Raw genomic sequence first — 17,772 nt, 5'->3', positions numbered from 1 at the left:
GCCTCGACACCGGCTCTCCGGAGCGGGAAAGCAACGAGGGCTTCCCACGACATCACAAGGACGTGGCATTCTCACTGCTTGTTCGAAATGAAAGTTTCGCGAGCCAGCAGAACCCGCACAGCACGACGCGATAACGAAACTACTGAAACTCTAAAGTGTGCGCGGCGCAGAGTCGAGCCCGCAGAGTCGAACGAAAACGAAACCTTTCGACCACCCATACTACAGAAGGGTAACGTCAAAATGTTTTTTTCTTAGAATCGAATAGACGTAGACAAGTAGCATTTTCTTCCGTCTTATAATCGAATGAAATGATATTTTCAATACGAGTAGTTGAGTATTAGTAACACAAATTATGAGGAGTGCTTTCGTCATCGGGCTAGTACCGGAATGTCGCTGGGGGGTCTCAAATCGTGTCATGCATTTACCTCAATTTCTCGGTTACTAAAGCTCTGTTCGCGATTATATTGACGCCTTAGACGTTCTAGAACACTGCTCTACCACTTTAACTTGACTTTCTGGTAACCTTTAGTGTCCCTTTAACTTAGGGACACATAACACACTAGGCGAGCTGCTAGAGGCACATTGGGTCAGCCATCGCCAGCGCCTCCTACTCACTCCTACTGGCTGCCATCTTCTCACACGGCTAGGATACTCTGTCCCACCCCTTGAGTCTGAAACCCGTCCAAAAATCTTGTCGTCAGTGATACGCCAAGCACTAAGTATTCATCCATTGCCACATAATATGCACCCCGAGCATAACAAAGGGCGGCGCAAAGCCCGTGTACGATACATTGGCCGCATGCTTGCAAAAATCGCGGAAACACATACTTTATACACGGACACATCCCACACTCAAGAGGGCTATACTTCGGTAGTTTTGGATGGCACCGAATCCCTGAGAGATTCTGCTGCAATGCGCGGAACAAATGCCACTTACGGAGAAATTCTCGGTGTTGCTCTTGCAATTCGATACGCCATCCGTGTTCCTGAGGAAGTGTATATATTGACGGACTCGCAACAGGCATACCGGCCGTTCTTATCAGGACATGGCATCCCAAGAGCGGCGCACCAAATTCTCAAACAGATCCCGCAAAATACACCAACCACACCTCCCCGCATCCACTTACTCTGGACCCCTGGTCATACCTCGCTGCCGGGTAACGAACGAGCACATACAGTTGCCCGAGAAATTTCCCTCCGGGAGACTCGGCATGGTGAGGCAACTAGTTCAGAGTGGGGGGATCCCTTGCTCCGTTACAAAGACATACTCCGTCATTATACACGCATTCATCGCACCCACGCCGCACCACCGCCGTCCTTCTCGCGGGAGGAAGCAGTGGCATTACGCCAGTTACAAAACGCAACTTTTCCAAATCATGTCTCTCTCAATAAATTCTACCCACGCTGTTATGCAGATCGTTGCCCTGGCTGTGGCAGCTCGCCCACAATCTTCCACGTCACGATTGAGTGCACTGCAAACCTCTTTCCTCCCTTGCCAACTCTCCTTTACCCCCTACGCAACAAAGAGCTGTGGGACGATGCCCTCCGCGATGGACCTCCCGAGGTCCTCCGAGCTGTGATACAACGGGCTCGAAATATCGCCGGAATCATCTTAGGGACCCTGGACTGAGGGTTCCTCCCACACTGCTCTCGCCATTCAAATATTATTAATAAAGATGTTTTACTCTCTCTCTCAATTGAGTTAGTTTTAAATGATATTGTTCTCAAATGCACTCACAGCATGCCTGTCACACCAACAAAGAGTCTCAATGGGTGTGTTGCACAAATGTAATAACTGTCCCCAAAAGTGGTCAATTCAAGATACGGCCCAAGCTCTAACTTACTTGACTTTCCACAGGGGCACTCCCTAGGGCCTGATCTTGGACAGACCGAGCAAGGGCCCTTGTGACACACGCTTTCACACTTGTGCTCTCCACATGACAAGAGCTTACCGCAGGCCTGTAAAACACAGAGCAGTGCATCTGCAATTCGTCACACCATGCCACTTCACCACAAAGTGCCAATCAAGATAATAAATGTCTTGATAAAACATTTGTGCAGAACCCTTTGAAGACGATTGTCACAGTAAGCGAAGATGATACTGTTATGTACCACACTGTGCTTGTCTCCAGGCAGCTTTTTTTTTATATCTTGTCTAGCTGAAGTATTATCATTTTGTGTGGATGTTGCCCAGCTACAACTTGCGGTCCAGTGCAGGCACGACAGCAAAACTAGGCAGCTGTTGTGTGTAGGCATCAACAGCAAGACACTGCCAGAACTTCGTTGTAACGCATGTCTAGCTTTAATCATGTATAGTAGCGTTTCACAACATGCAATGCATCACTGAAGGTCACAAAATTTGTATTTATATGTTATACTTACTCAAATCTAATCTTTCTGTGATATTGTTACCTTGTATGCTTAAACATGTCATTCATTGTATTCAATGTATAATTGTTCTTCACACCTGCTTGGGCCCAACCATGACCTGTAGTACGTTTAAATACTTTTTTTTTTAATGAAACTTCTATGTACTTCCTCATTGCACCCCTCCTCACTCAATATGGAAATTGGCTGAAAGTGAGACCACTGCAGCGAAGATGGCCAATCGTGGGTGGCACTTACCCAAGAGAAGCTTTCCACTTACAGAGACAGACATCAAAATACTACATGCGCTATTCATTAAGCTTGTAATATGAACAGATAATAGGAAATGAGAAAGCCACATTAAACTTTAAAGATTAGGTGAGTGGCCATCTGAAGTAACCAAAGGTGCATGTCATTGAATAAACACCAACTCCTCGTTTTCAAGTAACTTTCAACATTACTTGCTGACATAGCATGTGCCCACCATCCCCCCATACTAAGAGAAGCAACAGAAAGATCCCAGGCTCCCCAACTACATTCATTCACCACGTGTCTAAGCATAAAACATTTCAACTAACTAATTTGATGGCCTTAGCGAGAATGAGGGAGGTTGACAAGTTACAGGAGACTAAAATGTTTAAAAAATAATTTCAAAAGACCTTTTGGTGGAAAAACTTTCAATTTTTTGTACATTAATGCACTAGGTAGACAGGGGGCAGCCTTTAGCATACATCATACAGCTGAGCTGCAGAATTCTCATAACTATGAAGTGCCTGCTATCAATTTCATCATCCACATTTCGACTGTGCAATCAAACAAACGTCCAATTCGCTGTTTTCACACGTTTATCATTTTTGTCAGCACACTTGCCCTATTTATTAGAGTCAGCTGTTACCAGGACAGTGACAGACAATAACATAATCAGACATTATAAGTGATGGTAAAGATACCAATTGCCATTTATGATAAAGGGCAATATTTTAAACGTTTGTATACCGTGGTAACAGCAATTTTCAATGGCAGCACAACCTGTTAAACACCATCCTGCATTTTATGCACAGGTAGTTTTCTTAAGAATCAATAAAAGCATTAGCTCACCTTTTCACACTGCCACAATGGATCAGCACAAGGCCTGTCTGCTTTTGACGCCCCACATAGGCAAGTCTGCCGGCTTTTTCGTGGGCAAGGCTTGCATTCACCTGGAAAAAAAGAAAGCACCATCAATCTTAAAACAGTTGTAACTACTATCAAAGCAGCACAGAACAAAACAGAGGACATCAATGTAATTGAATACCAATAAATTTAAAGGATTGCTGTACTTAGGCTACGTTAGCTTCTGCCTACTTACCAAGAGATTGCCCAAAGCTGTCATTTGTCCATAACGTGACAACTGACACTGATTTATCAAAAAAAATTTCCAGAAAGGTTTCCGAGAATGCAAAAGTGAATAAAATACTGCGGCTATTACTTTGACATGTTGCTTAGATCCAAATGATAATCTTGTTCTCTGTTTTTAAGTACCTCAAAACTATTGTAGTGTCCCTCGAATGTGTATAAGACCTAAAAAAATAAAACAATACTGTGGGGTTCTATTTCCAGAAACTGCAAAATGGCTTATGACAGGCACCATAGTGAAGGTCTCTGGATTAATTGTGAACACCTTGGGTTCTTAAACGTGCACACAAAGCACTGTACACGAGTGTTTTTTGCATTCTGCCTCGATCAAAATGTGGCCACTGCAAACGAAAAATTAACCCACACCCTCAAACCCACCAGCGCAACACCATAGCCACTGAACTACCATAATGGGCACGGGTTGCAAGCTCCAGCAATGCATGTTTCAAGCACTCTGCAGCGTACTTTTATGACAATGAATGATGACACATACCTGCGTGACACGTATGTTGACAGGTGTGCTGACCGCATGAAAGCATCTTCCCACATGCGTTTCCACATGACCAGAGACGAGAGCTGCAGCGCCTGGCAGTGGGATCGGCTTTGCCACAATAGCAACTGCTTCGCACCATCTTGGGACAAGGAGGGCATGGGCCTAAAAACAAAATATGTCCGGCCCTCACTACACACACTTTACATGCACAATTTCAGCCTCAAGAAATGCACACAGTGAACTTAGCTGAATCCACAAAGTAGTAAAGTAATGGCTCACGGCAACAGTTTGTCAGATAGCACTGGCCCTGGTTTAGCCATACGTGCCATGGCCAACTTTTAATCGCAAGGATCATCTGCCCAGAAAGAGCTGACAAATTAACAACACATTAACTCATATCACTCAACAATGCAATGTTGTTAGTTATGATTGCTTAATTCCAAATGAAATTAAATCTTACTTCACCACTGTGGTTTTGCAGTAACATGCAGAAGTGAGAAAGGTTTAACATTGATTTTCAATACAACATGCATTCCAAAAGGAGTATGCAGCAGTTACAATGTGTGATGCAGTATTCCACGTAAAAAAAGAAAAGAAAAGTGCAGCTGTTCCTGGTAGTGGGTGACTCCCGATTCCTTTTTGACAACCTGGAGGTCTAACTTGCACCTAAAGCAAGGTGCACCAGCTTTTTTGTAATTTGTCTCCATCAAAATGAGTCTACAGTGGCAAGGAATGAACATATGAGCTTATGCTCTGCAGCAGAATGCCACAGTCGAACACTTTGCTACAAAAATTGCTTGAACGCTTCAATCATTCAGCTTTGGAATGACGGGTAGTACATGGACTTCTCTTAGCTTTCTGTTTATGACTTAGCATGTTTGAAGGCATTACTTATTAAGCTTTAGCTTTTTTAATTTCCAAGCAATCATATTTTTCCTAATGTATGAAGGCAGTAGGTTTCAGTGCACATACATAATCATTGCAAATTGGTGCATCTATAATGCAATGTTTTGCTCGAAATGATCAATTTGCAAGTCACAAGGTCGTTCACAGCCAGAAGAATTAAGTTTAGGCAAATCCATGTAATTACTCTTCCCACGCTGCCAGAACCAGCATACTTGCAGCTCACATAGACATTAACACCAGTGGTTCCATCTAGTAATTTTTGTTGAATATTATAACTATGCCCATCGAGCCACCGCAGCAAGTGTGGCTGCACGATTCCCAGTACCAGTCTGCTAAAGACTTTAGTGGAAGTGTGAAAGGCTTGGACTGAAACTTCCACATACCTGGATGACACAACAGCAAGCAACGGTGGCCACAGGCAGGCACTAGTTTACGTGAGCAGGTCTGGCCGCATGAATGTGGCACCAGCCAAGGGTCATACTCGGGGTTCACTTTCTGGCCACAGAAGCACCGATACTCATTCAGACCATCCCTACTGCTGTAGTCCTTGCGACACTTCGGGCTGCAAATGTGACAACTGATGTAGTGTAACCAAACACACTGGGCCATACGTGCTACACATAAGGTTTCCTGTATATGCTCCTGTAGGGAGCACAGCTCTCTGAAAGTTTGCTTTCTTGGGATTCAAAGGTATGTGGCAGAGCCAGTCCTCACATTTGTGGCAGCCAGGCAAGGGGCTACTACAAGCTTTATTCTATACTAAGAGCTTTATTCTTGAATGCTACCGCTTAAACGAGACATGCATAAAGATTATGCCCATGAGCCTTGTTGCCATGAAGAGAGTGTTTAATGAGGCTGAAGTGAAAGCTTGCCGCTTAGCTAGATGCCATAGAAGCAATGGAGTCCCTTTCTGCCCACCAACAGCACCACTGATCTTTTCTCAGTGACAATCTCATCATTTCTGCTGGTCACGCTTCCCTGCCATTAATAGTGCAGTTTGGCGCATTGTGCATTAAACATAAAACTACCAATATCAAACATGGTTTCAGAGAAAGCATGCTCCAAAAGGCCATCTCAATGCTCATTTGCAACAGAAAAGAGGCAGCATACCACAGATAGGCATTTGTATGTGTGGCCAATGAAGGTACGATGGACGGGCACTTCTATCCTAGAATTTTAGCAACGCATAGCATTCAAGGCAGTTCTACAGTTCAAAATCGCACGGCAAATACTAAGGCAAGTTCATTGCAGCATAGTAAAAGTATTAGTGTTATCATTAATGGTAAAGCTAGCACAGCATAAACAAAGCAGTTGTAAAGTTGGCTTTTCAGCAAATGACAGTGCAAACAGCCGTGTGGAAAACCAAGTGCATAACTGTACCTCCTGCAAGATCGTACACAGGAATGCTACATCAGACTACATGGCGCACCCATGCCACAGGTAGTGTTTTACATGTAAAGATTATTCAGTAATGCAATGCTCCACATTCATTTTTCTCAATTGATAAACAAAACTAAGAAGTATGCGCATTCACTTTTCTGCAAATTATTTTGAAATCTCACAGCAGCCAGTATCCTACATTTGATTGATGATTGATGTTTAATGGTGCAAGGGCATCTAAGGCCAAAGAGCGCCAGGAGTATCCTACATTTCATTAAAATGTTTTTTGTCTAACTGGAATTGCAGGTATTTATATAAACTGCAAACAATGCTGAATGAAACATTAAGAAGGTGTCAAAGAAGTGCACACAGAAAATTTGGGTCTTGTTTTGCGTTAATAGATGGCAGGTGACCCAGTGATTAGACTATGGAGGCTGTTAGATACGGGACCGTTTCCTGAGCCTACTTCGAGTTCAACAGACCACATCGAATCGCACCATAGCTAATTAAGGAGCACAGAAGCACGGATACCACATTCCCGAGGTGCGGCACGTGCAAACAAGTTGGCGGCCCCCACCTCGTGTGCCGCAGGTGGAGCTATTCCCAGCTTGACTCTTCCCAAAAGTGAAGCGAGAGCCTGGCACTGTTCCAGGTAACTTGGGTCCAAGAGGCAAGACGGGTGTAATGCACCGTGAAACCCTGGCAGCGTCGCCCCCATCCGCCTATTGTGACAGCGCATTGCAAGTCAGCAAGGCAAGACCGCAGGGAGAAGTAAGCCCTGGGACAATTGGGGACCAAGCAGCGACCCTCTCCGCCGGGTGTGACACCATCGCACGGGCGCCTACCATTGGCCGAAAATGACGACACCCGACAGGCTGGCCGACTGGCCGAAAATGGCGTCACCTGAGCGGGCTCTCCCATCAGCCGAACGTGACGTGTCTTAGAGACACCGAAGGGCTTAAAAGACAAAGACCGAGGGCATTCCTAGAGCATTCCTTGATTCATCTCTTTCGAGCTTCTTGCCACGAGCCGCAGCGTCCGAGTTGCTGCCGGCCCGTAATGACTTTTAAGTGTTAATTTCTTGGGACGTCTCACTGTAAATAATGTAAATAAACCTCCCAAGTTTTCATCCCGACGTCCTCCTCAACTCTTACAAGGCTCAACTTCCCAAGAGCATGACAAATAATTATCTTTTAATGCAATCGGCACAAGATTTGCGCAACTTCACTATGGCTTTGGATGTGAAAAAGAAAATTCATCACGTCATCCAAACCTGTTGTGGCAGTCTCGTGGTACCAAATGCCACTGACGCCATGCTGCCCACAGCCGAGTAGATTTCGCACTCAACAGGACAAGAGCATGTCCCCCAGCCATTTACAGGAAAAGCAATCAATTGGAATGGCCAATTTTGTAGCTTTTCAGTAACACAGTCATTACGTGGCCTTCAACCACTGCACTGGAATGACTGGTGAGCTTTTAAGTTGTTTGTAACACCACATGGACTGCTACCACCACTTTTGGTGATGTGACGAGCCTTTCTCATTTCCAAAATTGTGCTCTGCTTGATGTGCATTTTGAACAAATTGTATGAAAGGTGCTGCAATTATTTATGGTGCTCTCGAAAAATTGAGGCTTTGTACGGCGATTCTGGAGTTGGTAGCTACCTAGAGAAGCAAAGAAAGCGGGAAACGAAATTTTGAGATCCCTACTTTAAATAATTTCAATATACGTTGTATTTAACACTTCTTTATCATCACTGTCAATGAAGTGGCCACAACATGTCTGCCCACAGTAGACAGAGTAGACCCTGTGCTCCTAAGTATCCGGCTGTTGATTTCCAAGTGAACAAAAATTTTTTTTTCAAATTCGAGGTCGAGTGCAATGTAGTTGATCTCACAGGGATAGTTGAACATGTACTTTTTATGATTTGCTTCTGTGCACATGTTCAGCCATCTTTGTAAAACATTCTGCATCTTTAGCTACTGTGAGCACATAAAGCGAGCTCATGAAAGTCCCGGTTACAACGGTTGCAGCTAAGAAAGAGGAAGCTTTAGCATGGGCCTACCTACGATTTTACTATTCAAATACATGTCAAGCACAGAAATGCTTTTCTCAGACAATCTCTGGGCCAATTTGAATGCAATTTGTTTCATTTGAGAAAAAACGTTAAATTCTAGCAACTAGAAAGCAGAATTATTATTATTATTTTTTTTTTGCAAAAGCTGCCTTAGATGAGCAAGCTAAAAAGAAACAGGAACACAAAGTTCACAAATCCGTAACTCTACACCAAAAACAGATGTCACAATTCTGTAAATTACATCTGTTTGGGCATCTGGAGCAGACAAAAGGGTTATATCAATTTACAGCTCATGTGAAGTTATTACAATGTTTACAGGGGTTTCAGAAAAGTCCTATTTGCAAATTAATGGTATACTTGAGAGCGGTGTGTAACACATCAATTTTTTCCACTTTAGATGTATTACTAAATGAAGTTTACAGAATTCTGATATATTTTTTAATTACCGAGTTAGAGTCATAATCTTTCTTGCAATCTTCAGGAATTCTTCTAAAAGCATTTTGACACAAATTAAAAATCCACTTCCTAGAGTCAATAGACATTAGCTTTCTAGTTTTTTTTAAACGCAACAAACCTCATCAATATCAGTGCCATTGTTTTTGAGAAAAAACAATTTCTTCGTTCGTATGACCACCGGAAAGCCTGGTGCCAGACAAGCTGAAATGCTAGGCTATACCAGACGAAGTGACATGTGGCGAAGGTGCTGAAGAGGGTACTAATTGTGCCGGGGTGCTCAGTTATGCCTGCCATGTTAAAAAGGTTTCAAGAGTCACAGACTGGCAAATCAGTTCTTCAGAATCCCGCGAGGTGGAGGAAGTATCATGAAATGGAAAAATAGACGTCCACCCAAATGTAGCACGAAGCTACAAAGGAAACCCATATGGGTTCTTTCTGAGAAACCTGTGTAGGTTTCCTTTGTAGCTTCGTGCTACATTCAGGTGGATGACAATTTTTTCATTTCAGTCACAGATAAATAAAAAGAAAAGAGGGAGATACCTTGCTTACACAAATCTGTAAATCGAAATTGTAAAACAGTCAGCTCAACGGGATTGTAATAACTATAAACTGTGGGTACTCACGTAACTCGGAAGTTTTTCTCTTAGTATCTTGTACTCTCCTGTGGATCTACTTGGCAATAGAGCCGCCACTCAAAAATAAAATATGAAACTTACCAGTGCCACTGCAATTTTTGTTGAGCTATATCTTCTTGTTGCTGTTGCTGCTGAAACATGCTGTCTTTGGCCCATTTTTGCACACAGCTGAGATGCAGAATACCATAACATCCACCACATGACCAGACCTGAGAGCAAAAAGAATGTGCATTATTTTGCTGAATGCCCTAACATCTCTTGCTTTTTTACTCACCTTCTCAGTTCTCTTTATTGACTCAATACAAATAAGGCACACTACAGCCCCAGACACAAGGTTGTCTGTCAAAAACTGGACAGTTCTTTGCAGATCGCCGGATCCCACATCATTCAGTTCTGAAAGGCAGTTAAAACACAGAATGAGCATAATACACTCCAGATGAGCTAATATGGTCAAAAAGTTCTATACCTGAGAGACCATTCAGAATTTTGAAACACGACTGAGAGTGCTGCAATCCAGACATGCAAGTGTGCAGTCTTTTGTTTTTCCCCATACTGTGCAGGCTTCTTTCAGAGCCCAGAAGAAAGAACCACAGAAAAGATAACGCCATGGCTCTGAGCCATTGGCACCGAATATGAGGGGGGGAATGGGGGCTCAAGGCCCAAGCCCCCTCGAAGTGTTCAGGGGTTCTGGGGGGGGGGGGAGCAGAGCGCCTCCTCCCCCACATAAAGTGTCCCTACCAGAGTTCTGTTACTCAGATCATTTGAGGTTTCTTTGGAATTGCCTCTAGCTTTTCACTTAAATTTTATTGTGGTAAAAGCTTACTGCATCATTGTCGGTGCAGATGTGCATAGCTTTTAATTGATACTTCCACTTGATTTCTGCAAATCCTGACAATAAGAAGAAAAGCTCGTTAGAAGCACTAGCGACGGCTACCTCATGCGTATATTTAACAACATTTTTTGAAATTTCCATCATGAAAACCATGCACAAACACAATATATTTAAATATATACGCAGGTAAAAGTTTGTTATACTTTTTCATGAGAAGAAGGTAACCCACTAAAAATTATTTCTAATGGTATGGATAGCATATTCTTAGATAATGAATATGTTGCTGTATGTTCACCTCATTTCAAATTGCTTTCCTTGCTTTTTTTTATCCTGAAAAAAACCTGCAGACTTCAGTGACCTTTTTGTAGAATCTTTTATCAATGGTGCGTGAAATGTACATGAATGATATGCGTCTCAGTATTGCTTCCCCTTTCAGTAGGCAATACTAACGACTCACGAAAAAAGAAAAAGTAACCTCTTCTTTATTAGGGACAGAAAGAACGCCACTTGCATGCAGAGGTCATAAATATATATATATTTCTTTATTTATTTATAATACATATAGCAACTAGTATATACATATAAATATATATAATTTACTCAGTAATTGAACTTGAGGCCGAGCCGTATTCCCTCGAAATCAGAATAATAACAGACATTCGCATCAGCCTCCATACTTGGACTCACAGTGGAAAAAAAGGAAAGGGGGCTGCAGTTTTGCTAGGAAGGGGAAGCAGTATTGTGATAGCGAAGTATAAAACGATTACTCGAAGGAAAATTTTTAACGCATAAATCCGTGTAAGGGCCACACCTATGTAAGGGCCACACCCCCAACTTAACAGCCAGTATTTAAAAAAAATACAACCCAGATGCAATCACATTCGGTGCACTGATTCCGATCATGCTCAACAGCAAAATCTTGCGCACAGCGTACTTTTTCGCATCGCTACTAGATAGTGAGAGGAGGCGATCACCATACGTATGGCAGATTTCATACCCATATTGGAAAAATTTGGTCAAATAGACCAGTCCCATGCAAGGCTCGTCAAAATTGCAACAAGAAAGTGCGGCCCTTACATGAGCATATACATTAGTTATATGGGCGATGTAAATTATGGTAGACATTCACTTACTAATTAAAATAACAATCATAGTCTAATGCATAGACCATTTAAAACTCTAAATATCTGACTGGATGACCACGAGCCCTCGCTGTCACAACACTGGGATATGAAGATCGCCGGCAGCAGGGGCGAATGATTCATACAGCTGTGCGATTCACCGCAACTCTGCAAATTAAATTCATCATCCTCTGTCTATGTTTATGTTCAGTATAGGACAGCCTCTGTAAGTGATCTCCAATTACCACTGTCTCATGACTTAGACTAAGCGATCTGAAACACTAGGGACACAGAAAGACAGCCTGGAAAGGAATACAGTGACATGAAGTTTGCCGTCATCCCTACTTACCCTTACGTTTTATTATTGCACCCACCAATGATTAACAACAATTATAGACAGCTCGTGGGCTGTATAAATGTCAGCGATGCACACTCATTCGGAAATACAGCAGGGATAGAAGAGAAGGCGCACACTCTCGTTCCCAAGCGCATGTTCGATGATGTGACCTCCAACTAACCCGAATATTGAGCGCATGGGAATATAATGCCAATCAAAAGCCACCATCCTTTTCGGCTCACTGTTACATGCTTTTTCTCACACCCACGATGTATGGGTAGCTCATTCATTGGACTTTTGAACTTTATATGGAACGTCAAGGCGACGACGAGAAATAAAATGAGAAATAGAAAACGTGAGTCGAGCTCGCCTTTACCATGGCTACAGACGTCGCCATGTGCATCCACTACAAACACAGCATGAGCGCCAACAATGGGCACGTCGCTTATCGGTACTTCACAAGAACCCGTTCGACGCTGAGAAGGAAGTGCATTTTCCACCGTATAAGCACCAGCATAAACATAACACAAGGCACGCAGGAAGGCAGCATAAGTGAAGGGACAAGCCATCTCAGATTTGAAGCTTGAACTCGGAGCAGATTACTTCCAAAATAAAGTGCACAATATGCGCATGTAGTACTCCTCAGGCGTATGAACAAACAAGTGCAGTTACTACAAACTAGGAGAAAATGTGCACGTGGTTCTTTACAGCTGTCTTGCCTATCTGGCGTAACTGATTGATCTGGAAAATTGTTCGCTTTCGTTCTAATGGAGGAATGCACCTTCATGAATGTTGCATGGCAATGAGTCTTGATAAAAGAAAGAAGTGAGGAGCTATCGCGTAGCTCTCATCCATTCTGTACCAGGGTGCCAGTTTTACAGAGAGAGAGTAAGGCATACATGAAGTATTTGGTTGGCAAAATTTATCAGGCGCGAGGAGCAAGTGAGGGAAGCTTCAAGCAAACGACCTGGCTTAGAAAACGCAAAAAAGTCATACAAAGGAACAAGAATCGGCTACATAACAGTGCAAGCAAGGCAAGGCCTTTCGGGTATGCAAAGAGGCTTGGTTGTGCTATTTGTAAATATCTCCAGTCTATGCTATGCATTTTCCTCATTAATTTTTACTTCTCACATGCTCAATAACGCAATCCATGGTGTTCCTACTTGCTCTCATGTCTTTTCGCACTTTTGAGATATTGCTGTGTCCTATTATATATTGAATTATTTATTAATATGGTAGTTCATTTGTGTGCCTGTTAACTTATTACCCTATAACCTTTTATTCCAGTGCTGGGAAAGAAATGAAGCCAATGGCATACGGCATGCTTTGACAAGTAATTAAACTATTGCGTCATGGAGTCCCATTGCCTTATGCTAATAATTATGGTCACAAGTTGTGCTCAGAAATTGCTATACGTAGTGAAATTTTTATGTATGTCATGTCTTATCTTCTCAAATGGCCTTTTGTCAAGGAAATATTTCTTGATTGTATGTATGTATTAAAACATTGAGAAGGCATTACATGGCTCTTTTCATTGATGTGTATTTGTGCGACTTAATACGCACAAAACACATATATCATCCTAATGTGTTTAACTGAATTCACTTGTTGTATGGCTCATCCGAGAGACACAAGCCTCTTGGTAGCGCGGGGGACTCGGACTCCAAAATTGAACTTTTCTCTTACTATGAGGTCTTGTAACTACTCACATAAGGGCGTATCTTCAGTGATAATATTAAATTTTTATATATATATATATATATATATATATATATGTGCATGCATGCGGGGTTCTGAAAGCTGATTGGGCCCCAGCCGCTCTCCCCTCCTGGGAAAAATGAAATCTTTCTGCCTATGCTTTGAGCACACACTACAATTTTGAAAGCATGGCTTATGCCCTAAAACAAATGTCTGGCATTTTAGATAATAAAAGATAGCCAATTACCTAAATTATCACACTTCCCAAAATTTAGTAACACAGAATAACTATGAATGAGATATTGTTGATCTTATTAGTCTAAAAGGTGCCACTTTGGTTCTATTACGAGAAGCACATGGTGCATGTGTATTGTGCACATGCTTATATACAGGGTGTTTCAGCGAACACTTTCACATTTTTTTAAAGGTTGCCTGTGGCAGATATCACTATTCTAGTTCATGAGCCGGTCTACACAAAGCGGCAGACACTACTTGCACAAAGAAATGAGATGCAAAATCGACTCATTAACAAGAATTCACTACTTAACTTTTTAGCTAATTATCTTATGACCCATATTGCAATTTACAAATTCTAGCAGTCGACTTCACAAGGCGGAACCACTTGGAACGAATTCTCAGGACGACACCAGTTTCAGGATATAAGTTCCCAAAATTTGCGGAGCAATGCATTGGTGTTCCAGTTACTTGTGTACTTCAGTGCGTGAAACGACATTTTGTTAACAAATTAACTGGAATGCCAATGCATTTCTCCGTAAAGTTCAGGAATTTATATCCCGAAACTGGTGTGATCTTGAAAATTCGTTACAAGTGGATCCACCTTGCGAACTCCACGGCTAGAATTTGTAAATTGCAATATGGGCCACAATGTAATTCATTAAAACTAATTAGTCAATTTGTATTAATTAGTCGATTTTGCATCTCAATTTCTTGTGCAAGTATTGTCCGCCACTTCGAGTAGACCAGCTCATGAACTAGAATTGTTTAACCTGCCACAGGCAGCTCTTAAATATTTTTGAAAGTGTTCGCTGAAATGCCCTATATATATATATATATATATATATATATATATATATATATATATATATATATATATATATATATATATATATATATATATATATATATATATAGAGAGAGAGAGAGAGAGAGAGAGAGAGAGAGAGAGAGAGAAAGTGCTGGAAGGGGCCGCCATCAGTCCGACTTGGCATTCTTCAGCCACAGTGACAAGAGCAACGCTCTGTTAAACACTGTTGTGCGAAATCCTAGAAGAACAGCCTACAATGGCAGACCATGAGAGACCCACGCATGTCACTTCAGCTTTGAGAAAACAACAAGAAGCGGACCCTGAGGTTATTTCTTTTACAATGACCATGGCCGAAGTAAAACCCCACAAAGCACTTGTAGTAACTTTCTTAGGCATTGTTATGAATGTCCTGCATATATCCTCCCCTACTTTCGCTTGCAGTGTGAGAAAAAGTGAACTGCAAATTTGATATGAGTAAAACAAGCAGTAGCAGTAGCAGCTAGGGAAAACTTCATGTAACCATAATTTAAACAAGTCTAGAACTACATTTTACGAAATTATGCATGAGAACTCAAGAGAACGAACATTTGCACCTCTTGGTAACAAATTAAACTTCTTGAATTTGAGCAGTGAGCTGAAAACGGTGAACAGAAAGAATGATGAAACACAGCACCCACTACATCCTTACATTCATGCTGACAGCTATTCTGTTATGTGCCAACATATACATTTTTTTTTTTTATACATGACTGGCAATAGTAGTGGTAGCAGACTGTACAGTATCCAATATTTCTCAGCAAAGAGCTTGTGAAAAATGTCCGATTCACTTCGATTTCTTTTACAAGTAGCAAGTGTCAGTGGTCCCCATCGCATATATTGCCCCACGTACCTTTCCTTCGAATACAAGCATTTTTCCATTTAACGCCTTCCAACCAAACCACCCTCGCGCACAGACACTTAAGGACGTGTTGAAATGCACACCGACCTGAGTAAGAACCAACGACGCGAGAAAGGATTCCCTCCGTCTCAAGCTCTTCCTCTGAAGACGACCGATCGTCTTGAGACTGTGGTAGAAATTTTTCCACGTTCGCCTGTATTTTAGCACAGGCTTCTTCGAATTTCCGGTTAACCACCGGCGCTAAAGGCTTCGTGTCGGCATCTCCATTCCTCGCAGCTCTTGACGAAGCCGGTAGTGCTGTTCGTTGTGTTTGCAAAGGCACTCCCCAAGCATTGTATCTTTTCTCGGAATCATCTCGTCTCTGGCGGCCGCGTCCTCCTCTGCCACGGCCAGCCGCCCGCGGTTGATCCATGCCTGAAGAAGGTTCAGCAAGAAAAGCACGGCTGAGAACACATCTACGTCACCACAAGCTACCGTGCTGCACAAGAAGCCCGACAGTTTGCCTCTTTAAGCGTTTGTTGCACTCTGCTCTAGGCACAGTCAAATATCGTTAAAGCTCAGCAGGCAAACTCTGCGTAGCAAAAACTCCGAGAAAGAGGAGCAAGGAGGCGTAGCAAAACCACGGTCAACGACAAACGTGTAGTACGGGGAAGACACGCAAACCACGCAATGGTAACTGCAACAGCAAGACTTGAATTTTGCGAATCGGAACCATATACTGACCTGCGTGGAAAAAATGCAGAGGCGGCTTGTCTGCTTCCTACAACTCTGCCACGGTCGCAGCCCGGGCTACGGACAGTTCAGCACACTAAACATTTAACTTATGCTTCGATGATCTGTGGACAAACGAAGCGAACCGACCAGCCGATCGGCTGCTCGCCAACGTGAACGCGTGAATAGCCGCATCAGCGCTGACCGCGGAATTATAACAGATCTAGGGTAGGGTGCAATCTCACCTTCAGACACATAGATATATGCATATGGAGCGTTTCATTGGATAAAAGTTATCACGTGACAAAATACAGCCATGTTCCTGCTAGTGCGCAAATACATCCGCTGCTTCTGCTACGGTGTCTCCGCTCTTGACCGCATGTGGTTTATTTTTTAGTTGTCCAGCAAAAAGCGGTAACTGTAGGCATTGAAACATATTAAATTGGCTGGTACAAAATCTTATCATAAATGTCACACAATTTCACTCATTCGTCTCTGTAAAGAAACGAGCACAAAATTCACGCATGAATTTCATTAGGAAAACTTCATGAGGTAATCGTGACATGTCAACATTGATGCTGGCCATGCTATGATGTCACAATAAATAACAGTTTCTTCCCGTGCGAGTTCTCAGTTCTTTTTGCACTGTGTGATGTGTAGTATGTATCTCCAAACTAGTATCCGGGTCTAGCACAGCTGAAGTTTGAGACGTGTTATAGTGATAAATACAGACAGCGAAATTATTGCATCGCGCCAAGTTTCCCGTTATACTTTCGTTCTAAACTTGTTCGACGTTCGCAAAAACAAGCGTTAAACGGCGTCCCGCGAACAGCGCGGCTGTCGGATGCTCGCTTTCCATTGGCCACTACCTCTGTGACGTCGTCAACGTCATTTCTACGATAATGTGCTATTCAAGATGGCGGCAGAAGGTAGCGTTTAGCTCTGTCTGGCGAAAGGAATTTCGATCATTTCTTCACTTTGGGGCGTGAAAATTATGCCGAAAAGACGAAATGGTGAAATCCCGCTACCTTCCGGATGGGACATCGGAACCGACTACGACGGCAAGATCTATTTCATCGACCACATCAACAAACAGACGACATGGATTGATCCTAGAGACAGGTAAGCGAGGGTACGGCCAAAGGAATGTGCGTTCCCCGTGAAGGCCCCCTCGGGCTAAAGGCCCAATGTTCTCCAGATTTTTGCGCTTGATCGTCGCCGAATGTGCGCCGTACTCGTTGTCGGCAACAACTGCTGTGTGTTCTGCGGGTTGTCACAGAAAAAATGCCTTCAACGACGGCGTTTCCATTTCGGATGTACCGAGGAAGAGATAAAAAACAAAAATGAAAGGAAAGAGGAGCATTCGAAGGAATGTCGTTGCCGCACACAGATGAGATGCGGGTTTGCTGGAGCGCGTTGTG

The 17,772-nt window shown here is 42.8% G+C and overlaps 2 protein-coding genes across 3 annotated transcripts in view; one reads left to right on the top strand and one right to left on the bottom strand.

The window, feature by feature from the left end:
- LOC142578726 (NF-X1-type zinc finger protein NFXL1-like) overlaps window positions 1–16,546 on the bottom strand; it is a 75,059-nt gene extending 58,513 nt beyond the window's left edge. The window contains exons 1-8 of the mRNA XM_075688237.1: window positions 16,364–16,546; window positions 15,728–16,054; window positions 9,984–10,102; window positions 9,791–9,918; window positions 5,545–5,723; window positions 4,256–4,417; window positions 3,466–3,566; window positions 1,845–1,959 (exon numbers count right to left, since the gene is read on the bottom strand). Coding sequence (XP_075544352.1) covers window positions 1,845–1,959; window positions 3,466–3,566; window positions 4,256–4,417; window positions 5,545–5,723; window positions 9,791–9,918; window positions 9,984–10,102; window positions 15,728–16,052 — 1,129 coding nt within the window. The 5' untranslated portion in view covers window positions 16,053–16,054; window positions 16,364–16,546. The remainder of the gene's footprint in view (window positions 1–1,844; window positions 1,960–3,465; window positions 3,567–4,255; window positions 4,418–5,544; window positions 5,724–9,790; window positions 9,919–9,983; window positions 10,103–15,727; window positions 16,055–16,363) is intronic.
- A 665-nt stretch (window positions 16,547–17,211) lies between these two features.
- The window catches only part of kibra (WW and C2 domain containing protein kibra), a 47,877-nt gene continuing 47,316 nt past the window's right edge, over window positions 17,212–17,772 (top strand). The window contains exon 1 of one of the 2 annotated variants that reach the window (XM_075688235.1): window positions 17,212–17,473. In XM_075688235.1, the coding sequence (XP_075544350.1) occupies window positions 17,346–17,473 (128 nt within the window). In that variant the 5' untranslated portion in view covers window positions 17,212–17,345. The remainder of the gene's footprint in view (window positions 17,474–17,772) is intronic. The other variant, XM_075688236.1, reaches the window with a different exon arrangement.

This window comes from Dermacentor variabilis, chromosome 4 (genome assembly GCF_050947875.1).
Source record: "Dermacentor variabilis isolate Ectoservices chromosome 4, ASM5094787v1, whole genome shotgun sequence".
Taxonomy (NCBI): domain Eukaryota; kingdom Metazoa; phylum Arthropoda; class Arachnida; order Ixodida; family Ixodidae; genus Dermacentor; species Dermacentor variabilis.
The sequence above is the reverse complement of the archived record's forward strand: the minus strand, read 5'-3'. Positions and strand labels throughout refer to the sequence as shown.